The sequence below is a fragment of the Monodelphis domestica genome, chromosome 5 (assembly GCF_027887165.1).
Source record: "Monodelphis domestica isolate mMonDom1 chromosome 5, mMonDom1.pri, whole genome shotgun sequence".
NCBI classification, from domain to species: Eukaryota; Metazoa; Chordata; class Mammalia; order Didelphimorphia; family Didelphidae; genus Monodelphis; species Monodelphis domestica.
Genome location: NC_077231.1, coordinates 252,413,382 through 252,438,203, shown reverse-complemented (window position 1 = coordinate 252,438,203; position 24,822 = coordinate 252,413,382). Strand labels below are relative to the sequence as shown.

Below are 24,822 nucleotides of genomic sequence, written 5' to 3'. Positions count from 1 at the left end.
TATTTATTTTTCTCCATATGTCTATTAACTCTAATTTTTCTAAGATTTCATTCACTTCTTTTACCTCTTTCTTATTTATTTTTTTTATTTGATTTAATATAAATTTGATAGTGGTTGGTTCAAATCTCGCACTAACATGGTTTTACTATTTCCTCCTTCAATTCTCCTAGTTTCTCCATTAGAAATTTGGGTGCTATACTATTTGGTGCATAAATGTTGATTAATGATATTTCCTCATTATCTAAAGTCCCTTTTAAAAAATATATATTTACCTTCCCTATCCCTTTTAATCAGGTCTATTTTTGCTTTGGCTTTGTCTGATATCATGATTGCAACTCCTGCCTTCGTTCTATCAGTTGAGACCCAGAAGGTCTTACTCCATCTTTTAATTCTGACCTTGTGAGTGTATACCAGCCTCATGTGTGTTTCTTGAAGACAACATATAGCAGGGTTTTGGATTCTAATCCATTCTGCTATTCATCTACATTTTATGGGTGAGTTCATCCCATTCACATTCAAAGTTATGATTGTCACTTGTGAATTCTCTGGCATTTTGATATCCTCCCCTAACTCTGACCTTTCTTCTTTAGCTATAACCTTTTAAACCAGTGATTTACTTTAAATCAGTCCCCCTAGTCCTCTCCCTTGATATGTTTCCCTTTCTAGCCCCTCCCTTTTTGTTCCCTTCCCCTCCCCTCTCTCCTTCCCTCCGTTTTTGTATTCCCTTCCCCCTTAACCCCCTTGGTTTTCCCTTCTCCCTTACCCTGTTGGATAAAATAAAATTCAAGATCCCAATGGATCTGGATGTTCTTCCCTCCCAGAGTTGATTTCACTGAGAGTAAGATTTAAGTAAAAACTCTCTTCCTCTCTTTCTTATAGGAGAATTCTTCCCCTCCCTTTCCCATGTGTATCTTTGTGTGAGAAAGATTATTCTATTTAGTTTTTTTTCCCTATTTCTTGGAGTATATCTAAGTAACATCAACGATTCCCCTTTCCATTTTTCTTTCTATCTCCCCTCATTTCTCCATATCATCTTGATGATCCAAAGTTTCCCTATGCGTGATTCTTCCTATTACTCTAAGATGCATACAATTTTTGAGTTACACATTATATTTTCCCCACATATTAATATATATAAATTGATATAAATGTAGTCCTTATAGAAGAGAGTTTGAATAAAAGAAAAAGATAACATTTTTCTCCTTTTCTCTTTCCTTATTTTTCTTTTCATGTTTCTCTTGATCTTTGTGTTTGAATGTCAAACTTTCCACAGAGCTCTGGTCTTTTCTTTACAAATACTTGGAAATCTTGTATGTTATTTAATGCCCATACTTTCCCCTGGAAGTATATATTCAGTTTTGATGGATAGCTGATTCTTGGTTGAAGACTCAGCTCTCTTGCTTTTCTGAATATCATGTTCCATGCCTTACGGTCATTCAGAGTGGAAATTGCTAGGTCCTGTGTGACCCTGATTGGTGTTCTTTTACATCTAAATTGTCTTTTTCTGGCTTCTTGTTAGATTTTTTCTTTTGCTTGGAAGCTTTGGAATTTGGTAATTACATTCCTGGGAGTTGTCTTTTGGGGATTAATGTAGAGGGTGTTCTGTAAACTCTTTCAATGCATATTTTGTCCCCATGTTCTAGAATCTCTGGGCAGTTTTCTTTGATGATTTCATGTATTATGATATCAAGATTACTGTTTATTTCTGGTTTTTATGGTAGACCAATTATTCTCAGATTGTCTCTCCTTCCTCTCTTTTCCAGGTCTGTCACCTTGTCAGTGAGATATTTTATATTATCTTCTAATTCTTTAGTCTTTTGACTTTGCTTTATTAATTCTTGCTCTTTTGCAAGATCATTGTCTTTCAGTTGCCTGATTCTGACCTTTAAAGACTGTTTTCCTTTTCAGTTTGGTCTGGCCTGTTTTTTGAGGCTTCAAGCTGTTTCTGTATTTGCATATTTTTGGTCTCTCAGATTGCTGAATTCCTTTTGCATTGTTTCCCATTTATCCTGCCAGAAGGTTTCCATCTTTTTGATAATTTCCGATTTAAATTCTTCAAGAGTTTGTGGAGAATTTCCATTTCCTTTGGAAGGTTTTGAACTATTTGTTTGTGTTTCCTCTTCTATTTCCTCTGTATTTTGTATTTTTGCTCCATAAAATGTTTCCAAAGTCACCCCCTTCTTTTGCTTTTCTTGGTGTTTGGAGGCTTTTGCACTTCTGTACTGTTTGCCATCTCTATGGTTTTTCTTCCCCTTTCCAGTCAGAAATCTGAGTGAGGAGGACTGGCTCTTAGTGTATCTGTCTGATGGTCCGAGGCTTTAGCCCCAGGCAAATTGTCCATTCTCCACAGCTGTGCTGTCTTCCCGGGGAAGCCCAGGGTCTGCCCTCCCCTGCCTGCCTACGTTTCGGGTGTTACTGCTTTCACTTCCCTCCAGTTGCTTCTCTGCTGCCTTACTTCCATGCTCTGAGCCTGGCACAGCACTGTCCAAAAGGTACCTCAGTGCTTTTGCAGGCCCTGTGGTTCCTGTCCTTTCAGAGGTCCCTGCACTCTTAAGGGGGGAGGGGTCCTGGCCTCCTTGAGATCATAGGGCTCCTGATGGGATTGGGTTCAGCTGGGTCAGTCTGGATGTGCCCCGAGGCAAAAACCTTCAGTGAGACTCGGATGGAAGGACCCAGCCAGGGGGCTACATGCTCCCCCTCATCTCTCTCAGGCTGCTTCTCTGCTGTCTGTGTTGGATGCCCTGAGACTGGCCCAGGTTGCTTTCAAGGTGTGCCCTTCAGAATAGCACCTTTGCAGGCCCTGAGGTTCCCGCTGTTGCTGGAGGCTCAGTGCTCTGGGTGTGGAGGAGGGGTCCTGAGACCTTCCTTCTGCCTTCCCTTTAGACCCAAATGATCTAGGATTCTGGCTTTTGGGAGGGGCATACCTTTTGATTTGAATCCAGAAGGAGGGTTCCCCGACTCTGTCCTGTTGTTGAGTTTGAATTTCAGTCCCCTAGGAGCATTCAGTTTGTGATCAGTAAGGAAGGGTTTTCAGAGGTCTGAACTTCTGCTGCTTCTAAACCGCCATCTTGACCGAAAGCAGCCAAAATTATCTTTGTTATTTGCTACTATAGGTCATATGTGCTCCTGCTTTCTCTTCTATTATTCTGCCTCTAATTAAGGGTTCCTCCTCCTCCATGCCCCCGCCCACCATTATCACATTCTCTGATAGAGGTATCAGTTATTTGCAGTGAAGCAGCCAAACAATATTCTCCTAAGGTGAGGAGGAAAAACAACTGGACAAATCACAAATGAATGAACAGTATCTAAATAATATACTAAGTTGCAAGTAGTCTTCTTTATTAGGAGCCATTGGGTATCTGAATGTACTAAGAGTCTAGTCAAATTTCCATTGATAAGTTTTAAAAATTGTATCTGGCTGAAATACTTTTATTAACAAATTCTGAACTACTCTGCAAGTTTATTTTTTTTAAAATTGCTGTCAGTGCCTTTCTATGGGATCATGCAGCCTTCTTCATCCCCATTTCTAGCCCATGGCACAGGACTGAGTAAGGTATTTGGGGCCACAATTTGTTGATTGCTTAATTTATTTAGTAAACATTCAGTGGCTGAAACTTGTGTGGCAATGTTGCCATCATGTGTAGTTATATTTTGGCTTTGTGCTATTTTTAAAATGATCATCAATATAATTCTTTAGCATTGCAATTACTGCAGATGAAAGAAATAAAAGTATGAGATATGTTCAAAATAGTAAAAAGGGAACTATTAATTTCAAAGCCATTAAAGTATCATTTGAGCATTCTTCCAAGTTATTGGTTTAATTTCTTTCTCTTTTAATGTGATATTCTGCTCATTTTTTAATATAAGCAGAAAAGGAAAGTGAATTATACAAGTTTCAGAGTCAGCAAGAGAGTGATTTTTCTCCCACAACCAGTCCCTTCATTAGAAAAAAGGAACTATGCTCAGGTAATTACATTTAATTTACTGTATTAACAAAATACTGCATCATATATTTCTGGTAAGTATGCTGTGAAAAATATAAATTAGGAAAGACTAAGGCCTGAAATTTGAAATATTAATACTGGGTTCAACTTATTTTCATCTAGGTTGTATATTTTTTCCAGGCCTCTATGACCCTTTTTTATTGAATCATATAAATTTGGCAGAATTATTTCTTATTTGGCAGAACATAGCATCAAACAACTGGGAAATTTAACAATTAAAAGTTAACTATTTTCTTGGCGTCTTATAGTTTTAAATTAGAAAACAAGTAACAAATTTCCTTACTGTATTAGAATAGTTTTACTCATAAAAGACAATAATCCCTTATCTTTAGGGAATTCCCACATTCTGTACCTTATTCATTCAAATGTGGATGCCCTCCACAAAGTCCTATTCCAGTGTCTTACTGTGCATGGAGGTTAGTGTCACTGGGATTAAAACAAAACAAAATAGATGGGTCCTATCAAGGCAATAAAAAAAGGACAGAAGAAGGAAAAGATTTAAGCATCATGTAAAGGAAGAGGAGAAAAGAGAAGGGCAGAACAGGTAGGAAGGCCACTTAGGAGACTGTTGAAATAACCTGCAGTAGGGTGGAAGACATAAAAGTGGAGTGGAAGAACTAAGAGATATTTCAAGAGAATAAATGAGAGCACTTGGTGTAGGTTATGGATGTCAGAAACAAGAAGGAGGAACCAAATTGATCCCAAGTTTCTTGTGGGAGACCCTGGAAGAATAGAGGAACCACCAAAAGAAATGTGTCCTTTGGAAGGAGAGCCAGTCAAACCATCAATCGATGAACATTTATTTATTAAACATCAACTATATTCTAAGCTCTAGGGATATTATCACATAAGTGAGACAGTTTCTGCCCATAAGAAACTTACATTCTACTATGGGAATAAGATATTTATAGATAAATGAAGTGAGGCAGTATGCCTCTGTGGAGAGAGCTGGAGCTCTGGAGTCAGAGGACTTGGATTTTCAAATCCTCCTTTGGATGTGAACTACAGGTGTAACTTTGGGCAAGTGACTGTGATCTCCAGGAGTCTCCAGTTACTCAACTTCAAAATAAGGAGATTGGCTTCCATGACCTCTGAGCTCCGTTATAGGCTTAGACCTATGCTCCAGTCTCCATACAGAATGTACAGAGAAGAAATACAGATCTCTAAGTTTCTTCCCAGCTCTAAAATTCTACAGTTCTTCCATGTTCATATTATCAAATAAGAAGAATTTAGAATCTCAGCTCTAGATCCAAAGGTGTGCCTAGTGGCATCCTTCCCTCCCTCTTTTACAAATGAGAAAACTGAGGTCCAGCAAAGTGAAAGTCCTATTTCCAGAGACAAAGCTCTTTCCATTATCCTGTAGGTCTACTAGTCACAGAGCAGGATGATGATGGTTAGCATTTCTATAGCACTTTTACATTTGCAAAGTGTCCTACAGACACTTTTATATGTGCAACTCTGGTAGGGAAATGCTATTATAATCCCAGTTTACTGGGGATGAGACTGAGGCTGAGAGAGGTTGAGTGCCTTCCCGTCACCTAGTTAGCTAAGGTCTGGGATAGGATTTCATTCTGATCTTGACTCCAGGCTCAGGTCCACTGTACCACTTGGCTGCTCCTATAATTTAGTATTAAAGCTTAGAATTGCTTTCCTTTTAGCTTTGTTTCTGAGATGTCAAAATTATATTGTTACAGAAGAAATGAAAAATGTTCTTTTCACAGGGTTTATGTGTGTGGTCAATGCTTGGACTGTTTCACAACCAGTGCCTACAATGCAGGTGAGCATATACTAATTATTTGTGAAAACCCCTCACTTGATTTTTTTTGAACCCTTACCTTCCATCTTAAGAGTTAATACTGTGTATTGGCTCCAAGGAAGAAGAGCAGTAAGGGCTAGGCAATGAGGGGGTCAAGTGACTTGCCCAGGGTCACACAGCTGGGAAGTGTCTGAGGCCAAATTTGAACTCAGGACCTCTCCTCTCTAGGCCTGACTCTCCATCCACTGAGCCACCCAGATGCCCCCTATCCCCCTCACTTGATTTTTGCAAAGAATTAAAAAAATTTAGTCAAGTTTTTAAGGCAGTTTTCCCTTTAGCTGTTTTTCTGTAAAAGATACAAAGGATCAATGAAATATAAATCACTCAGATTTTTAATGCCAATTGGATTTGGATAGTTTAATGATAAACCCCAGCTAGGTTTTCTGGACTTACATTCTCTTAGATATTCAACAGTTATGTTTTCAAGATTTATTTAGGTCCCAAACAATTATAATTATGTAAAGATTGTGACTGTGTATCTATCCATTGTCATCATTTAGTATAGCAGTGTTACACCATAGGGCAGAACACGGTATAGATGTAGCCTTGGAAGATAATTGATGCCTTCTATGATCTAACAAGGGAAGAAGTGAAGGCTTAAATTCTAACTATTCTTTTTTTTATTATTTAAAAAACAAACACCTTATCTTCCATCTTAGTATTGATGCTAGGGCAGAAGAGCAGTAAGGACTAGGCAGTGGAGGTGAAGTGACTTGACCAGGGTCATCCGGCTAGGTCCTTCTGTCTCCAGGCACTCATTCTTTACTTTTTAGGATAGCATAGTGCAATGAACTCCAGGTGGATGGTGGGGACGGAAGTGGCCCATTGGCCATGTGACAGGTTTCTCATATGGATTTGCTGGCACAACCTCTGCCTGTCTCTTGGTTTCTGATACCGCACTGATAGGACTTGACTCTTCTCAATGACTTTGGGGCAACTTTCCTTGCATCCATAGCAGGTCTTGCAGAAATGCTTCTTATTTATGCAAACATTTGAGAGTATTTAGAGAGGGAGGCCAAGAATGTTCAACATGTGAAGATTAAAGGTAAGAAAAAAAAAAGACAAAACACTTGGTGGTTAGAGGCAACCCCACCACTCCCAACCCCAAAGTCCAGCTAGTCTGGCTTTTAGTTTAAGGAAAATTTGGATATCAGTAAACACAAAGGTGTTTCTATTTCCATAAAAAATACCCTCAACATTTAGAAGTCAGATTTTATCTGGAGCTCTTTATGAAGGAAATTCATTAACGAAACTAAGTATTAACTAACCATCCTCTAGAAATGCCAAAAATGTTAAGGAAAAGACAGTTGAATAGCCCAAGATTATTCCATATCTCTGGGAAATAGTAAAAGAGAATGGAAAAGGGATAACTAGGTGGCTCAGTGGATAAAGAGCCAGGCTTGGAGATGGGAGGTCTTGGGTTCAGATGTGGCCTCAGACACTGACTGGCTTTGTGACTCTGACAAGTCACTTCACGCCCACTGCCTAACCCTTACCACTCTTCTGCCTTAGAACCAATATACAGAATCAATTCTAAGATGGGAGGTAAGGGTTGCGTTTTTTTTTTTAAGACAAGATTATTAAATAATACTAAGTCCTTTCAGTCCAACAAGGAAAAGAATGATCTACATTAATTAGATGATTATGCAACGTGATACGGTTTGCCAATGAGCCTGGCCAAGAGGATATCAGAAGGAAGTAGACTGCTGGGGCTCTGCAGGAACTCTGCTTACCTTTTTACTTGTTCATAGGACCTTAAAGGAGTTACTGACCAGTTCTATATATTCGATAGCTCTTATTTATCAGATGATTATCTATAGAGTCAAATTAGTCAAGTTCCCATCTAATAGCATTGACATCTGACAGGAATATTTAGTTTGTAGCTTTTAAAAGGACAGACCTATGTAGTGTTGAAAGTAGAAGTTCATTTATGAGGATTTGCAAAATCCCCTGAAACACCGCCCAATTTACCAGTGCATTTACCCAAGGAGTTATAATATATTTAAACTTTTGTAAAAAGTTAGCTCCAGAATGTGAATTTTCAAAAACCATAACTATTTGTTGCTTTATTTTCAGGATGGCAATTTACTTCCAGAAAAAATTTTCATGCCACAAAAGCCAAGACGTACTACATTTAATAAAACATTCAAATGATGTTACTTTATTGATATTAACTTATGTAATTATATTACCAAGATTGTTATTTTTCTCTTGCAGTATAAATTACTAAATAAAATCTGTTAAATGTGATTGTGAAACAAAATTTGTAAAAACTGTGGTAGAGGCATGGAGAGAGAGAGAGGACTTATAAGCCAAGATGCAAGAAACAAGCTGGGGACCTAACCTGCCTATCAGTTTACCTTTTCTATTTCAAAACATATTTTCAGAAGTGCCACTATTTTCATTGTCAAGTTATTGATCAAATCAAGCTTGAATTGCATTTTTAGGGCTATTTCCTTTTTTTGTATTGTGTTTTATATTATAATTTTGTATTATATATTTCTGCAAATTTGAAGCCCAATTCCATTCATATAATACTTATTAAATTCTCCATGTATATGTTTGCAGAACATACTCCCAAACTTAGTAGAATTACAAAACACATGACTTTATTTGATAAGAGTTCATGGATAATCAGTTCAGGGAATATCATATTAACTAGTTTTAGATAATAGGGATTATCATTAAGAAAAAACAAGAATATATTTTAAAATGAGAAAGCTTCTAATAACTTAAAATATGTAAGGATCTAAATCAATTGTATAAAAAATTAAGCCATTTCCCAATTGATGAATGGGCAAGGGACACGAATAGGCAATTTTCAGATAAAAAAATCAAAACTACCAATGAAGAAAAGAAACACATGAAAAAGCATTCTAAATCTCTTATAATTGGAGAAATGCACATCAAAACAACCCTGACGTACCACCGCACACCTAGCAGATTGACTAACATGACAGCAAAGTAAAGTAACGAATGTTGGAGGGGATGTGGCAAAGTGGGGACATTAATGATCACAAAGAATCTGCTCAAGTTGCTAAGTAAACAAAGGATTCTAAGAGGTGGAGGTGAGGCAGGGAACATGTTCCAGGCATGGCAAATAGCTTTTACAAAGGCTCAGAGAAGAGAGGGAATGTCATGTGAGGACACAGCATGGTGACCACCCAAATCAAACCCTTTAACCATAGGTGTCCTTTCTCTCTCTCTCCCTCTCCCTCTCTCCCTCCTTCACTAATGATCTCATTAGCTCCCATGGTTTTCATCCCCATCTCAATGCTGATGATTCTCAAATTTACCTATCCTGTTCTAATCCTCTGCTGCCTCCAATCTCAAACTGGGTGTCAGGTAATGTTTTAAGTTTAATATATCCAAAATAATTCACCTTTACCTTGTTCAGTTCTTGAGGTTTGCAACCTACAAGTCAAATTGGACTCTCTCTCTCTCTCTCTCCCCCTCTCTTGTCCCCTAAGCCCTAATCCAATTTGTTGCCAAGACTTGTTAAGATTTCATCTTTGCAGCCTCTCAAGAATATCTTCCCTTCTCTCTGGCACTACCTCCATTCTACTTTCACTTGGACTGTTGCATTGGCTGCTGGTGAATCTACCAGCCTCAAGTCTCTCCCTGCTTCAATCCATCCTCCTTTCAGCCCTCAAAAGTCATTTTTAAAAAAAGTTCAGATTCCATCATGTCATCCCTTTATTCAATAAAATTCAGTGACTTCCTATTGTATCCAGAAAAAAAAATGTTCTGCTTGGCTTCAAAGCCTTTCATAACCTGGCCCCTGCCTCATTGTCCAAACTTCTTACACCTTATTCTCTCCTCCCCCAACATCAATACAATAGGGAAAAGCTTGGCTTTAAAAGCAATGGAGAAGCATGAGGGCTTTTTCTTTTAGGACCAGAGCTTGTTCTCTCCCTCCTCTGGAGAATGTACTTCTCAGCTGGCATTGGCTTCATCTGACTGGCTGAGCTTGGCTACCCTTGGCTGGAGCCTTGCCTGGGAGCTGGAGCCAAAGAAGTGGGCAGTTTTGTTTGTTTTTTAAATTAGGGTGGCCAGAGGATCTCTCTAACTTTTACTGTTAGTTATAAATATACAATCTCCAGGGATTTTTAATTATAATAGCTTGGTGACCACATTGTAGGACATTATCTTGCCTTTTATTTTGCTTTTTTTTCTTTCCGTTTCTCCGTTTTTTCTGTTGCATGAAAGTAACTGCTTCATCTCGGCTGGACTAATTTCTTATGGAGTTTGTTGATACCTGGGCAATTCTATGTTTGTAACTCTTTAACTTGCTCTTCTCTTCCCCAAGGTTATAATATGGGAGTTGTGGTTTGGCCTATTACCCCACTGGTGTAATCATTTTATTGGCCCCCTAGACAAGCCCAGGGTAAGGAATCTGGGGACTTGGTGGCATTCATGGAGGTCACTTTATCTACAAGAGAAGAGATTTTTCTGGGATGCTATGTCCACTTTTGGGATGATGACAGTAATAGATTCTATTAGGACTATCTCTGCTGAGCTTGAGAAATTGGCTCAGGATACAGTTTAAGTCACTTCTTGAATTTTTAAGACTACTTCCTTCCTTCAGAAGAGTGATTCCTTAGCAGACAGTTCTACAAAACCAGCTAGCTTTTATGGAAGCAACAAATTGGGAAAAAAACTTTTATAACAAAAACCTTTGACAATCTAATTTCTCAAATTTATAATGAGTTAAATCAGTTGTACAAAAAAATCGCCATTCTCCAATTGATAAATGGACAAGGGACATGAACAGGCAGTTTTCAGCCAAAGAAATCAAAACTATTAATAAGAACATGAGTGTTCTAAATCTCTTATAATTAGAGAAATGCAAATCAAAACACCTAGCAGATTGGCCAATATGACAGCAAAGGAAAGTAATAAATGTCAGAGGGGATGTGGCAAAGTGGGGACATTAATTCATTGCTGGTGGAGTTGTGAATGGATCCAACCATTCTGGAGGGCAATTTGGAACTATGACCAAAGGGCAATAAAAGACTGTCTGCCCTTTGATACAGCCTTAGCACTGCTGGGTTTGTACCCCAAAGAGATAGTAAGTTAAAAGACTTTATTATTTATTTATTTTTATATATTGTTTTTTAAATTTTATTTAATTGATTAATTTAGAGCATTTTTCCAGGATTACAAAAATCATGTTCTTTCCCTCCCCTCTCCCAACCCCCTCCCATATCTGATGCACAATTCCACTGGGTTTATACAAGAATATTTATAGCTATGCTCTCTGTGTATAATGTTCTCCTGGTTCTGCTCTTTCATTCTGCCTCAATTCCTGGAGGTCGTTCTAGTTCACATGGAATTCCTCCAGTTCATTATTCCTTTCAGCACAATAGTACTCCATCACCAGCAAATACCACAATTTGTTCAGACATTCCCCAATCGAGGGACACCTCCTCATATTCCAAATTTTTGCCACTACAAGAATATTTATAGCTGCTATCTTTGTGGACTTATGAGAAAGAACTCTATCCAATCAAGAGGAAGAACTGTGGGAGCAGAAACACAGAAAAAAAATCAACTGCTTGATCACATGGGTTGAGGGGGATATGATTGGGGATGTAGACTCTAAGTGATCACCCTAGTGCAAACATCAACAACATGGAAATAGGTCTTGATCAATGACATGTAAAATCCAGTGGAATTGCCCTTGGCTATGGCAGCGGGAGGGTGTGGGGAGGGAAAGAACATGAATCATGTAACCTTGGGAAAATATTCTAAATTAATTAAGTAAATAAAGTTTCTGAATTTTTCAAATTATTAAGTTAATCTTGGTAGTAGAGAACTTGTAAATTCATAAATTTTAATGCAATTTTTTATGAAATACTTCTGTTAATAGACTTTTCAAAAGGTCTTCCTTTCATAGAATCTTTTAACTTTGGACACCTTGATGCCCATGCTCATACAGATATCCATGTTCATGTGCAGATACAAATTGAATTTAGTTTAGTGAAATGTTAGTTTAATGAAAAAAAGGAGTATCAGGCTGGGATTTAGGAAAACCAAGTCCTAGTTACTAACCAATTCTTTTACTTGGGGTAAATCACTGAATTTCTTCAGACCTTGAATTTTGAATTTTCAGATCAGGTTCAGAGCTAGAAGGGGCTAGATTTAGAATGATTTGAGGAAATAACAAATAATTTTATTCATAACCGTGTAGTCATGATGCACATTAGGACAAAGTAGAAGTCATTCTTTCCCTTAAAATATTCAGTCTATAGAACTTAAGAACCCTTTGGTTTTCTTGAATCATTCATGAAATCTTAACAAGTTACTTTAACAAGATACTCCCTAGTTGCCATTTCTCAGAGAAATAGAAGCAACAGTAGAAACTAGAAGGGAGCATCACACAGCTAAAGAGAAAACGGTATTCTAAAGCACTCTGGAAATATGGGACCAGACTGACAAGGAAGCAAGTGTTCAGTGTTTTGGGGGAATTATATCGCATCAGGAGAACTATGTAGTGTGAAGATTCAGTGTTAATTAACCAAGACACAAACTCCTTGGACTTGGATGGAGTTGAGAGAGGACTAAGTACTTCCCTGGATAGACTATATTTAGGTAGGAAAATAATGTAAATCAACCCAGATAACTTATATAACTGCCCTTTACTTACCCATTAAAAAAAAAAATCCACAAAGATGACGTTTTACAAATAAGGCTACGTATATTTTTGTACAGATAGTTCTTTTCTTAACACCGTAACTTGTTGGGACGTAGAGCCAGGGGTGGCATTTCAATATAGTGGAGTAGTAAAAGATTAACGTTTTAAAAATTAAGTTTTTTGGTGTCTCCTATTTCTTACAAAATAATTATCCCAAGTATCCTTTTCCCTTCTTTCCAGAGATCTATCTCTTATAACAAATGGTATTTCCAGAAAGGAAAAAACAACACAACTGATAAAAAAAATGTTCAAAACCGTGTGAAAATATGGCTCACCCCTGTGGTCCTCTCTTCTTCAGGAAGGGTTAGGCTGGGGGTGTCCTGGTTGGACTTTGCTTTCTTGCATTCTTTCCATTTACATTATTACTGTAGTTCTTGTGTATTTACTTCCTTGCATGGAGCTTCCATGCTTCTCTGAGGTCATCACACATTGTTTCCTACAGAACACAGCAGAACTCCATTACATTTGGCCATTCCCCAGGTGAGAGCATCTTTCTTGTTTCCAGTTCTTAGCTGTCAAATTTTTAGCTACTGTAAATATTTTGAGTATAAAAGGACTTTTTTCCCCCCAAAGGTTTTCTTGGGGAATAAGCTTAGAAATGGAGTCTGGTTCAGTATATGGACATTCATTGTATAATTCCTCATTATTTTACAAAATGGTTGTGCCATTTCACTGTTCCACCAACAATGTATTAGTGTGTAGCATTCCATAATGCTCTAGCATTGAATATTGCCATTTGGGTTTTTTTTTTTTGCCATTTTGCAGGGCGTGAGGTTTTACCTCAGGGTTGGTTTGCTTTGCATTCCTCTTATGTAATGATAAAAAGTCCTTGGAGACTGTATATTTATAATTCTGTATTAGTAAAGGTGAGAGAGAACACCAAACACCTCTAACTAACCTCCAAGCCGTGCCATGCTTCCTCAGCTCCAGCTCAGAGCATTAAGCCCTCTGGATCGAGGGTCCCGAGGGAAAAGACGCGAGACACTGCCCTGGCCCCTTCCTGCTAAGGCCAAGGGCGTCACTCCTGCCTCTGATTGGCCAGGCTTCACTGCCGTCTAGATCCCGAGTCCCGACATCCAGCCCCTTCCGGAAGCCAGGACTCCCACCGGGTACCCTTGCTGGCGTCCTGACTGCGTGCCTGGGAAAGGGGTTTTCCGATCAAATCGGGATACGTTTTATATTAAATTCACACAATTCCCTCAATTCTTGAATCATCCCATATGTAGTAGAATGTGTCACCAGGAGGGGGCACAAAGAGGGCTGTTTCTTAACCTTAAAAAATGATTGTGAGGCACATTGACAAGGAGCCATTCGGAGCGTTTCCCCATTTGGGCACCAGGGTTTTACAGCGATTTGGGGGGCATCCTCTATGGCTGTCCTCTTCAGTCCATTTGGAATCGGGATGGCCCTTAGGGCATGGCAGCTTTCAGTCCTCTCCGCCTTGGGGTATGCAGGGTTGTGGGGTGTTCGGCACTGTAATCTGATCCCTCGGTATCGAACAGCCGAAAGGCCATAAACACGTTTTAAAATCAAACCAATGAGAAAGGGGAAAAATAAGAAAAGATCCGATCTCGAACCCCAGGAGGCAATGTAACAGTCAAACGTGTATTAAAAAATTCAGATTGATACTTAAAAGTTAAATCTGTTGTCTCCCAAGCGGGGCATGATCTGTACGAGTGCGTAACCCTCTCTCCCGGTGGAAAGCTTGGCAAAGGCTTTACTACAACAAGTGAGGCAACATCTGAAAAGGACACAAATTTCCAGGACTAACAAACCTGTTCCCTGTAGCCGTCAGAGATTCCACCGTGCTGCCTCAGATGTCACAGGGATCTCTAAGGCAGTGAGTGTCCTAAGTGTCCCTCCAAATCCTTTGAAGCTCCTGAACATGGGCAACAATATCACCTGCTCTGTTTATGTATACTTGATGGACAGGCACCCCCCAAAGCAGCTGTGAGCGTATCAAAAGCTAGCTTTTTTAAAAAATTAAGTTGTACAATTTTCCAATCCCTTAAAGTGTGTGCCCTGAAAGGGAGGACTGACCGCATTCGCTTGTATTTACATGCAAGAACTCTTCTTGTGCCATACAGAAACAGGAACGTGGCCATGAAGTGAGAATCAGGGCGAGGTATCTTCGTGCACACCCAGCCCTCACCCACGCCCACCCGCCCTGCTGAGATACAAGGGCTGATGGGGTAGCACCGCTGAGGCTGATCCACCCCCACTCCAGGACCCGTCCCCAAGACACAAAGCCCTGCCCGAAGGATGCCCTAGCACATGAAGCTGGGCAGCTTTATTAAGAAAATGATTTTGTATTAGCCAAGAGAAACCTACCATGCCTAATTATGTCAAAGACATGTTACAGGTTAAAATTCATAATCCAAAAAGCTGAAAAATGTATCAACTGATATGCAGAAAAGGATAAAATTCGACATTTAATTATGCTATAGTCTGAAAAAACCCCAACAATAAGATTTTTTTTCTTCAACATACTAAAAGGTTATCTACCCTAAGTCAAGAATCAATGTGATAATATACAGTGGAAAAAATTTGGAAGCATCTTCAATAAGAACAAAACAAGAATTCCTCAACTTACATTTTTATTTGACCTAGTACTGGAAATTCTAGCAAATATAGTTAAAATAGAGTAATTTTGTTAGATTAATATGGGAAAGAAAGGATTAAAATGTTGTTGTTTATAGATGACTGGATAGTTTACCTAGAGAACACAATAACCTAAAGCAAAAAAAATCAAGGAAGACAAGAGTAGTATATGATTAACCCATAAAATAATCTACATTCTTTTTTAACAATAAAACTATAATAGAAATTAATAAATACTCAGGAATTAACCTATAAGAATGTACAGGATCTATATAAAGACATGTATAAAATTATATCAATTAAACCAGGAAAACTGAAGCCTGAAAAACATTCAATATTCATGGGTCAAGTAAACCTGACACTATTTTCCAAACTAATATGTCTTAGTGAAAAATTAAAAACCAAAGAGATTTAAGAATTAAACAAAAGCATAAAATTTATATAGGAAAACAAGGAGATGAAATATCAATTTGTGAGGTGCAATTTATCTCCCATAATATAAAGCACCAAGACCATTTGCATTAGAGGGAAAAAAAACTTAACACCAAACAAATTGGATAGCCAATCAAATGTATAAAGATTCGTGTTGATAAGCCTATACATAAAAACTGGGGGAAAATTTATTATTTAACAAAATAATTGGGGAAAACTGATTGGTAACATAGCAGGAAAGGACTTTATAATATTGTTACATCTTCTACCTGATAGTAGTATTCAACCTATGAGATGGAAAGAATACTTAACTCCGACTTATGGGACTTCTCGTGCCACTTGATAAACACTACGCCTTGTAACATAACACAACTGGATACAGAACAGCTGCCCTATAGAATCTTACAACTGGAAAGAACTTTAGACATCGTTTTAATCATGTTTCCCTTTCAATGCTAGGAATGCCTTCTATAATATCCCTGGATACATGGGCTCACCATTTCCAAGCACCTTTTGGTTTTCTATCTTCAATATCTCCAGGGTTCCCTCCCCATTTCCTCTCTTTCTCAACCTGCTCCAAATCTGTATACCTTGCAAAGGGTTATTAGGATTGTTCTAGTAGCTCTATAAGAAGCTATTCTTTCCAGCTGTGAGCAAAACCCTTAGTTTCCTACCCCAGGCCTATACAACGCTTATGAAGCAACAAGTCAGAGACTCATTATTTTGTAGAACACTAGCACCAGCATTTCCAGAACATAAATCTGCATCCTTAAGGAATTAACATCCCCCCTCTACCCCGTTCTATGTTCAACTTGTCAAAAGTTGTTGGGTGGGGACGAGAGAACATAAAATACAAAGAGATCAAATCTGGTTTGGGTATTTTAAGCATTTTTATTCAATAAATAACTTCAATAATAGCATTGTAAAAAGTGAACAACTGTTAAAACAAAAAGGCACTTAAAACAAGAATGTGACTAGTAGGGAACAAGATGGGCAATTCAAATGGCCAGAGGCAAATGTACAACGCTCTGTTATGGCACTTATTGAAAATAAAGAGAAGAGCAATGATCGTCCTGTGCATTACAGTAAAACTTTCTGTTTGCTGAAAAGGCAGAATTTACAGCTCAAGTGGCAAAAAAAGTGTCAATACGAAATTTTACAAAAAATGGTAATCAAATACATTAAAAGACTAGAAATGGTGACCAAAAGCACCAGGCTTTCAATAAAACAAAACAAAACAAAACAAAAGCATTTAAAACTAAAAAGTCCCCAGTCAGCAGACACCACACGAATTAAGGCCTTTATGTAAATAATATTTTTCAAGGACTGCTTTGCAGGATAGTTTGCAGTATTATAGGCCCTGGCTTGAATTTACAAATAAAGGCTTAAAAGTTATTAGGCACCAATAGTTCTTGAAAACAGCATGAGGATTTTCTTTTAAAGCTATTTTTCCCTTTCTTAATATTTTCAATCATTACGCATTTTTTAGTTCTTCTGTAGATAGTAGGAAAATACTAATCAAATACTGTAAAAACTATTTTTATACATTTAATCTTCAACCTGCTCAAGTTTGAGCAATGTAATCAATCAGAGGTGCCTTGTAGGCAAATCTCAGTAAGATACATTTAAAAGCAGTATTTCTAACTAAGCTAATAGCTAAGCAATTACTTTGGATTCAATGTATTCGCAAACTCAAGCCCTGATACTTTTGTAAAGCTAAAATTCCATTTTAATACTTAATGGATAGATCTCATCATGCTGATTACTTTAACCATTTCCCTCTCATCATGTTCATTTCAGGATCATATTTCAAAAGTTCTACATACCAATAGTTCAGGAGGGAAAAGGTCAAAAAGGCACAATGTGACCTTAGCTGACTAGGATAAAGATCCTATTCTCAAGTTTTCTGTCAGTCCCTGGCACTGATTTTAACTCTATTTGCAAAAAATTATACATACTGTACATTTTCAAAACCTGCATAGGAAACAACTATATGTAATGAGTTAGTAAAACCACTGCGGTATGGCCCTAAAGCTATTTACTGTGACTATAAAAACTGCCCCTGCAGACACTGTTATGGACTTGCATAAGCGTGCTCATTTGCCCTCATACTTGGGGTTGACCACAGTTGTTACTGCACTCTTGTAAATTGGATTTTCACCCTAAAAAGAAAGAAAGAAATAATTAGTGTTATTGTAAAAGTAAGCTGTTTGACAAAATTATAGGAAAACTACAAATTACTCTATCCACTTTGCCTTTGGAGTTATTCCTTAATCATGAATAAGCACTAATGAAAAGATTACAATAAGCCCAAAGCTTTTCTCTGTTGATTGAACAAAAAAGGTTCTCAAGGTATAAAATGGAATGAACAAATGTGAAGAATTCAAAGAAACTTGGTAAGAAGCACAAACTGATACAGTACAAAAGAACTAAGAGAACAATACGCAAGGATTACAAAAAACATAAAGGAAAATGCAAAAAGATATCAGAATTCAGATTAATGCAATGACAAATTTTGATTTCAGAGAATTAATAGGAAATACACATGCTTCCTCTCAGTAGAGGGGCAGACAGGAAAATGGAATGGTGCATTCTATGACTCTCATGTTTGAGTTGCCTTAATTTTCCTTTATTTCAGGTGAGAGTTCCATTGGTGGTGGTGTTAGGATGGAGCTGGGACTCAAAAGGGGCATTGTGATATTTTTTTAAAAATCGATTCATTTTTTAAAAAGCATCCTGATACTAATGCTATTTCAAATCTGTTCAGACTTCATTCATGACTTCCTGAGAGGCAGATTTAAGTTTTTTATCCTGAGTAAGGCCTCCTACTTGTATGTCCTCTGGAGCCACTTTTTTTTTAGGCATGACTTAAAGAAAGTATGGCTGTCCTGCAGTTTAGCTGACTGTATGGCTACTAACTCTACTACTGGACAGAGAATAATCTAACTAATCTTAAGTATCCAATTAACATTTAGTGAGTGACCAAACAGAAAGACATGTAAAGCTATCATTGGTCCCCCATCCATCCTGTAAGAATGGTCCTTTTGGGAGAGAGTGTGTGTGTGAGGGTTCTTCAATATGGCCAGAGTTCAGGAGATCTGGAGGTAAATCTACCATAAAATCATAAGGCCTGATTCAGTAAGTAATGTACCACTGAATTATTACATGGTAAATAAAATAATAATCATATCCTTCATAAACTCATTTCCTTTAAGTGTTTCATTGTAATATGGCAATGTATTATTTAATATCCTGATAAAGAGATCTAAAACCACATATATAGTACACTTTCAAAACCTACATAGTAAGCCACCTATATCATGAGTTACCAAGTTGAAACCAAGAAAAAATACAGTTCAGCAGTATGAATACACTAGCTTTTTAAAATAGCAGACTATAAAGCAAAGAATTGATTTTATTGGTACTCTCAGCCCATTTCTAATAATTTTATTATTGTTATTATATTATGTACTTACAAACAAGGGAAGAAGATGCCTTCTATTTATGATTTCCATATATTGGCAATTTAACAAATAACTTCTTATAAAAAGTGAAATGTTTGGATATTGATAGACTCAAATGGAAAACCTTACCTCATGAGAAAAATTCATTGCATAGTCAAACATTTCATTGCATAATTTGAAGGTAAAGCCAAATGAGCAAAAAAAACCCCTAACATGCAAAGTTAGCAGGTAAAATTAAACTAGGAGCACATGCCTGTCCAAATGGAATCATTAGGCCTGGTTTTAATTAAAAAAAAAAAACCCACTAAAAATAACCCAGACTAGTTTCTGTTAGGTAGAAAGGAAGGAGGTGTAGGAATGGGGAGTGAGGCATTAATATCACAATAATTAGATCAAAGATTCTTGGTAATGTTCAGAAATAAAGATTCTCATCCTAAATGAAACGTCATCTTTGTGGATTTTTTTTTTAATGGGTAAGTAAAGGGCAGTTATATAAGTTATCTGGGTTGATTTACATTATTTTCCTACCTAAATATAGTCTATCCAGGGAAGTACTTAGTCCTCTCTCAACTCCATCCAAGTCCAAGGAGTTTGTGTCTTGGTTAATTAACACTGAATCTTCACACTACATAGTTCTCCTGATGCGATATAATTCCCCCAAAACACTGAACACTTGCTTCCTTGTCAGTCTGGTCCCATATTTCCAGAGTGCTTTAGAATACCGTTTTCTCTTTAGCTGTGTGATGCTCCCTTCTAGTTTCTACTGTTGCTTCTATTTCTCTGAGAAATGGCAACTAGGGAGTATCTTGTTAAAGTAACTTGTTAAGATTTCATGAATGATTCAAGAAAACCAAAGGGTTCTTAAGTTCTATAGACTGAATATTTTAAGGGAAAGAATGACTTCTACTTTGTCCTAATGTGCATCATGACTACACGGTTATGAATAAAATTATTTGTTATTTCCTCAAATCATTCTAAATCTAGCCCCTTCTAGCTCTGAACCTGATCTGAAAATTCAAAATTCAAGGTCTGAAGAAATTCAGTGATTTACCCCAAGTAAAAGAATTGGTTAGTAACTAGGACTTGGTTTTCCTAAATCCCAGCCTGATACTCCTTTTTTTCATTAAACTAACATTTCACTAAACTAAATTCAATTTGTATCTGCACATGAACATGGATATCTGTATGAGCATGGGCATCAAGGTGTCCAAAGTTAAAAGATTCTATGAAAGGAAGACCTTTTGAAAAGTCTATTAACAGAAGTATTTCATAAAAAATTGCATTAAAATTTATGAATTTACAAGTTCTCTACTACCAAGATTAACTTAATAATTTGAAAAATTCAGAAACTGGCTCAAGAACTTAAGAAATGCCTAAGAAAGAATTATTTTTAACAGGTCAATACTTTGATGTGTCCGTTGAAAAAGACTTTAACTCAGTATGTACAAATATGAAAACTATTTCAGTGGCTACCCCATCAAATTTTTCTGATCTAGTTACATATTCTCAGCAAGGTCTAACACTATACAAAGAAATACTTTATCTGTATTTGCCCAAGAGGCAGTGTGTAAAATGGAAAAAATCCTGGCTCAGGAATAAGAAAATCTGGGTCAAATCTCAGCTCTGCTCTTTACTACTTATGTTTCCACTGGCAGATTACTTCTTTTCTCCAAATCCCTGCTAATTTAGTTGTAAAATAGGGGCATCAAGGTGGGAAAGGCACAAGAAAGCCTTCAAAGTCTAAATAAGCTCCCATCTTAAGATCCTATGTAACAATAACTTTGAAAGGAACGAAGTACTATCTATATTATACACGAGAAGGAAAGGTTTATCTCTATAGTTAGCACTGTAGTTTATCTGCCTGTCCTATCAAATAGGCAGTAACAAGGGACCCCAAAACCAGTAGCCACGAGGTCTGAGTTTCATTTCTGATTCTAGTTCTTGTACATTTATTAATTTGACTTTGTAACACAACTCCTCAGTGTCCTATTTCTCTATAACTATAAGCTGAGATTAACTACCACTTGACTTACCTCCCAGAATTAATAGTGCCTGTGTCGAAAGAATGTGTCAAATGAGATTCATCTTAAGCACATACAAACACAATTTCAAATTATTTTAATAAAAGTTCCTTTCTAAGCATTTCCAACTGAAGGTTTTCAATTTAATCTTTTTTAAAAAAAGTCAAACTCAAAGATGAAAGCACTAGAATTATAAAGATTAAATAAGAAAACTGAACTCATTATCTTTCCTCTCAAACACTTTTCCCTTTCAAAACTTCCCTGTTACTGTCAAAGGAACCACCATTTTTCCAGGCCTAAAATCTAGGTATCATCTTGGACAACATCCCCCTCTCTCTCACCATACATAACCAACTTATTGTCAAGGACAATATGCCTATGGCCCCCTTTTCACCCCAGATCCTGCTACTACTCTTATGGAATAATAACTTGCTGGTTGCAACAGGTTCTCCCCACCAAGGTTCATTCTCCATTCAGCTGACTGTGATCTTCCTAAAGTGCAAGTGAACCATGTCTTATGAACTTATCTTCAATTAACCATAGTGATTGCCAGTCACATCCAAGATAAAATTTAAATCCTTATGTTCTGTTTGGCATTCAAAACCCTATAATTAGACCAGCATCATCTCCCCTCACTGCCCCAATCACTTTTTCAGTCTTCTTACATTTTATATTGTCACCTCAGTTAATCTGTCAAACTCAAAGGTGAAAGCACTAAAATTTTTCTAAGCTGTAAAGAGACAACATTAAAAGATTTCAGGCCTTTTTTTTTTTTCTGATTGAAGACTTTGATGTAATAATGGTGGAAAGAAATTCAATACATTTGGATTTAGAAGGCCTGGGTTCAAATCTGGACGCTACTATTTATTGGTTGTGTGATTTTGGACAAGTCATAACCCTCATTCTTGATTTCTATGTAATAATAACAGTTAACATTTATATGTTTGGTACAATGCTTTAAGCACTTTACAAATATTATCTCATGAGATCCTCACAACAACTATGGAAAGTAGGTGCTATTATTATTCCCATTTTATAGAAGAGGGAAGTGAATTAAACAATGATTAAAGGACTTGATAGGGTCTGGTATGTATCTGGTATGTTTCTAAGGGCAGATTTGAATTTACGTCTTCCCGATTCCAGGTCCAGCAGTCTATCTACTATGTCATCTGGCTGCCCCTATCTATAAAGTGAGGGACTAGAACTACATGAAGGTTCCTTCTAAACCCTATGGTTTCAATGAAATAAGTTAATATTGTTGGACCTTAAATTATAAATTGCAAGTAGGAATAAAGCCTGTGAGAACTTACTGGCACACATGCCTTACAAAAAGGGCAAGAAAAAAGCAGCAGGACTGTTAAAGCCACTCTGGCGAAGGCCTTGAGAGTGATGAGAGGACACACAGGGCAATGAAAGGAATCAACTTCACATGCAGAGAAAAGGCAGAAATGGAAGAAAATACGAACGGAAATTTAGAGACCAGCTTTACGTCCATAGTTTGGATTCTTGAAATTATTTATAGGACTCTTGTAAATCGGATTTTCTTGCTGAAGTGGAAAAAAGTCAATTTCTAATGATTTCAACAATAAGAAAATGAAGCAACAATCTCAAATACCACAAAAATGAAAGGTTTCATTATCTATGGAGACACACAGAAAGGGAACATTAAAAAAAAACCCCTCTAACATTAGTGAAATGCAAATTACATCATAAACTCTACAGCTGAAAGCTGCATATTCCAGAGAAAGAAGTTTAGCCAGATGTCCATTCAAATCTCCCTCCCCAAGGTTCTGAATCCCGAATGATCAAACAGGCACACTGGCCCCAGACCTTTAAACACATAAGAGTTTTCTTGAACATAAGTCTGCATCAAAAAAACAATTTCAATGATTTGGCTTTTTTCCTCCCCCAGAAAAGATAGATCTCTAAGAACAATGGACTCCCAACACACATTCATCCTTTTTAATTTTAATATGCTTAGTTAGGATTAGGCAATTTTTGAAATAGATGCCATTATATAGCACAATATAAAATCAGAAGACATACTTTCATTTTATAATCAGACATATTATCTAGTCACTTCTAAATATAAATTGTCTTTAATGTTCTCTATTTTTTAAGGAATAAAAAGATATTTTGGAATAATTAAAGTTGTGTGTGAAGTATAATTTTAGAGATTTTAAGATTCACTTTATGAATAGCATTGCTTTTCTGGTTTTTCAACTCACCGTGTCCCATTTTGCATTCATTTTCTCCTTTTCAAATTTAGCGAACTCCCTCCTGTCATGAATTATCATCAGCAACTTCCATATTAACAATAATGCAAGGCCGATCAGCACAATTCCTGCAACCACTCCAGCTACAATGGGAATGATGTCTGGACCAGTGGGACACTCTACAAGGAGAAAAGAAGGGTGGACACAAAGAGAACCAACCAGTGAAAAGTCAGGAATGTTATACTGTGACATGAAAAGCTACTGAAAATTTTTTACACAAAAAGACAAATCTGTAATAGAAAATTCTCCAAATGGTTCATCCTTAAATTTTATTATGTTCTCTTAGGCTAAGGAAATTTGTGCCATTCCATGGAAAAATTTTCAGTAGTATTCAATTGCTTGATGAAACTTTTCCTTTGTTCTCTGAATCTTAATCTCCCTTTCTTGGGATGAGAATCTGTAAGAATGAGGTTTGAACACTAAAGTGGTTGAATATGAAAGATTTCCTTTGTATCTAATAACCTATAAATGTGAGCATTTTATCTATAACAAATAACAAGGATCAGCTTACTTTTCTATTTGTATCCCTAGTATTTAGCCATATGTGCAGATAGTTACTAAAGAGCTGATGCTTGCTTCATTCATTCAAGTGGAACTTATGGTAGAAATGGATGGAAAAGATATTTACCTACTGGTCTGAGTGGAAAATATTGATCCCTTTTGGTCTTTTATGATTGGACTAGATCATTTGGGGAATAGTTAAACTATGGCATGTGAATTTAAGATGTTCTATATAAGAAACAATGAATTTGAAGAATTCAGTGGCAAGAAAAGACACATGAATTGATGCAGAAATAAGCAAATCCAAGAAAACAAAAAGATTAAAACACCATAAATGGGGGAAAAAGGGTAAAAGTTGAATGCTGAGTAATTCTAAGGACTTATGATGGGTTAACAAAATGTCCCTCCTTTTTGTCTTTGGAGAGCTAGGGTACTATGGATGTAGACAATTGCATATCCTGAGCAAACTTACTTGATATATTGGCTGGTTTTGCTGAACTGTTTTTTTCCTCCTCCCTTTTGGTCCAAATATATTGTACATAAGATTTTCTTTTCCTGCTTAATCTGTAATATTGTTTTCTGTTATTTTGTAAATTAAGTACAACTTATTTTAAATTGTACATTGTTCAACATATTTTTACAAACTCTCTTCAAGTTAGGTTTTGGGAATCTATTCTGAATTCTGAGAAATCTGATATTGGGAAAATATGAATGGAACATGGGAGGAAATTAGGAGGAAACTTCTGAAACCATAAGATTCCTACCTGGTGTCTCCACTACATGAACAACAACTTCATTGTTTCCATTGACTGAATATGTAAAATAGAACCAGCAGTCATCAACATCTTTCTCCTTACAGTGGGATAGGGCCTCCCGCTGGCCAGGCTGTGGTAAGTCTTCTCGACTTTTTACTTTGGTAATGTTGAAGTATGGACAGTCTTTTAAACATGTGTCTTTTTTTTCTCCTTTGTCAAAAGCTCTGCACTGAACACATTCTCTGTAAAGACACA

The 24,822-nt window shown here is 36.9% G+C and overlaps 2 protein-coding genes across 8 annotated transcripts in view; one reads left to right on the top strand and one right to left on the bottom strand.

The window, feature by feature from the left end:
• LOC103102612 (uncharacterized) overlaps window positions 1–8,070 on the top strand; it is a 72,243-nt gene extending 64,173 nt beyond the window's left edge. For 5 of the 6 annotated variants that reach the window (XM_056800044.1, XM_056800043.1, XM_007504768.3 and 2 more), the window contains 3 exons: window positions 3,868–3,966; window positions 5,726–5,781; window positions 7,897–8,070. In XM_056800044.1, coding sequence (XP_056656022.1) covers window positions 3,868–3,966; window positions 5,726–5,781; window positions 7,897–7,974 — 233 coding nt within the window. In that variant the 3' untranslated portion in view covers window positions 7,975–8,070. The remainder of the gene's footprint in view (window positions 1–3,867; window positions 3,967–5,725; window positions 5,782–7,896) is intronic. The other variant, XM_007504766.3, reaches the window with a different exon arrangement.
• An 8,351-nt stretch (window positions 8,071–16,421) lies between these two features.
• ITGB1 (integrin subunit beta 1) overlaps window positions 16,422–24,822 on the bottom strand; it is a 54,328-nt gene continuing 45,927 nt past the window's right edge. The window contains exons 14-17 of one of the 2 annotated variants that reach the window (XM_007504765.3): window positions 24,577–24,809; window positions 23,264–23,430; window positions 22,502–22,582; window positions 16,422–17,712 (exon numbers count right to left, since the gene is read on the bottom strand). In XM_007504765.3, coding sequence (XP_007504827.1) covers window positions 22,508–22,582; window positions 23,264–23,430; window positions 24,577–24,809 — 475 coding nt within the window. In that variant the 3' untranslated portion in view covers window positions 16,422–17,712; window positions 22,502–22,507. The remainder of the gene's footprint in view (window positions 17,713–22,501; window positions 22,583–23,263; window positions 23,431–24,576; window positions 24,810–24,822) is intronic. The other variant, XM_001366530.5, reaches the window with a different exon arrangement.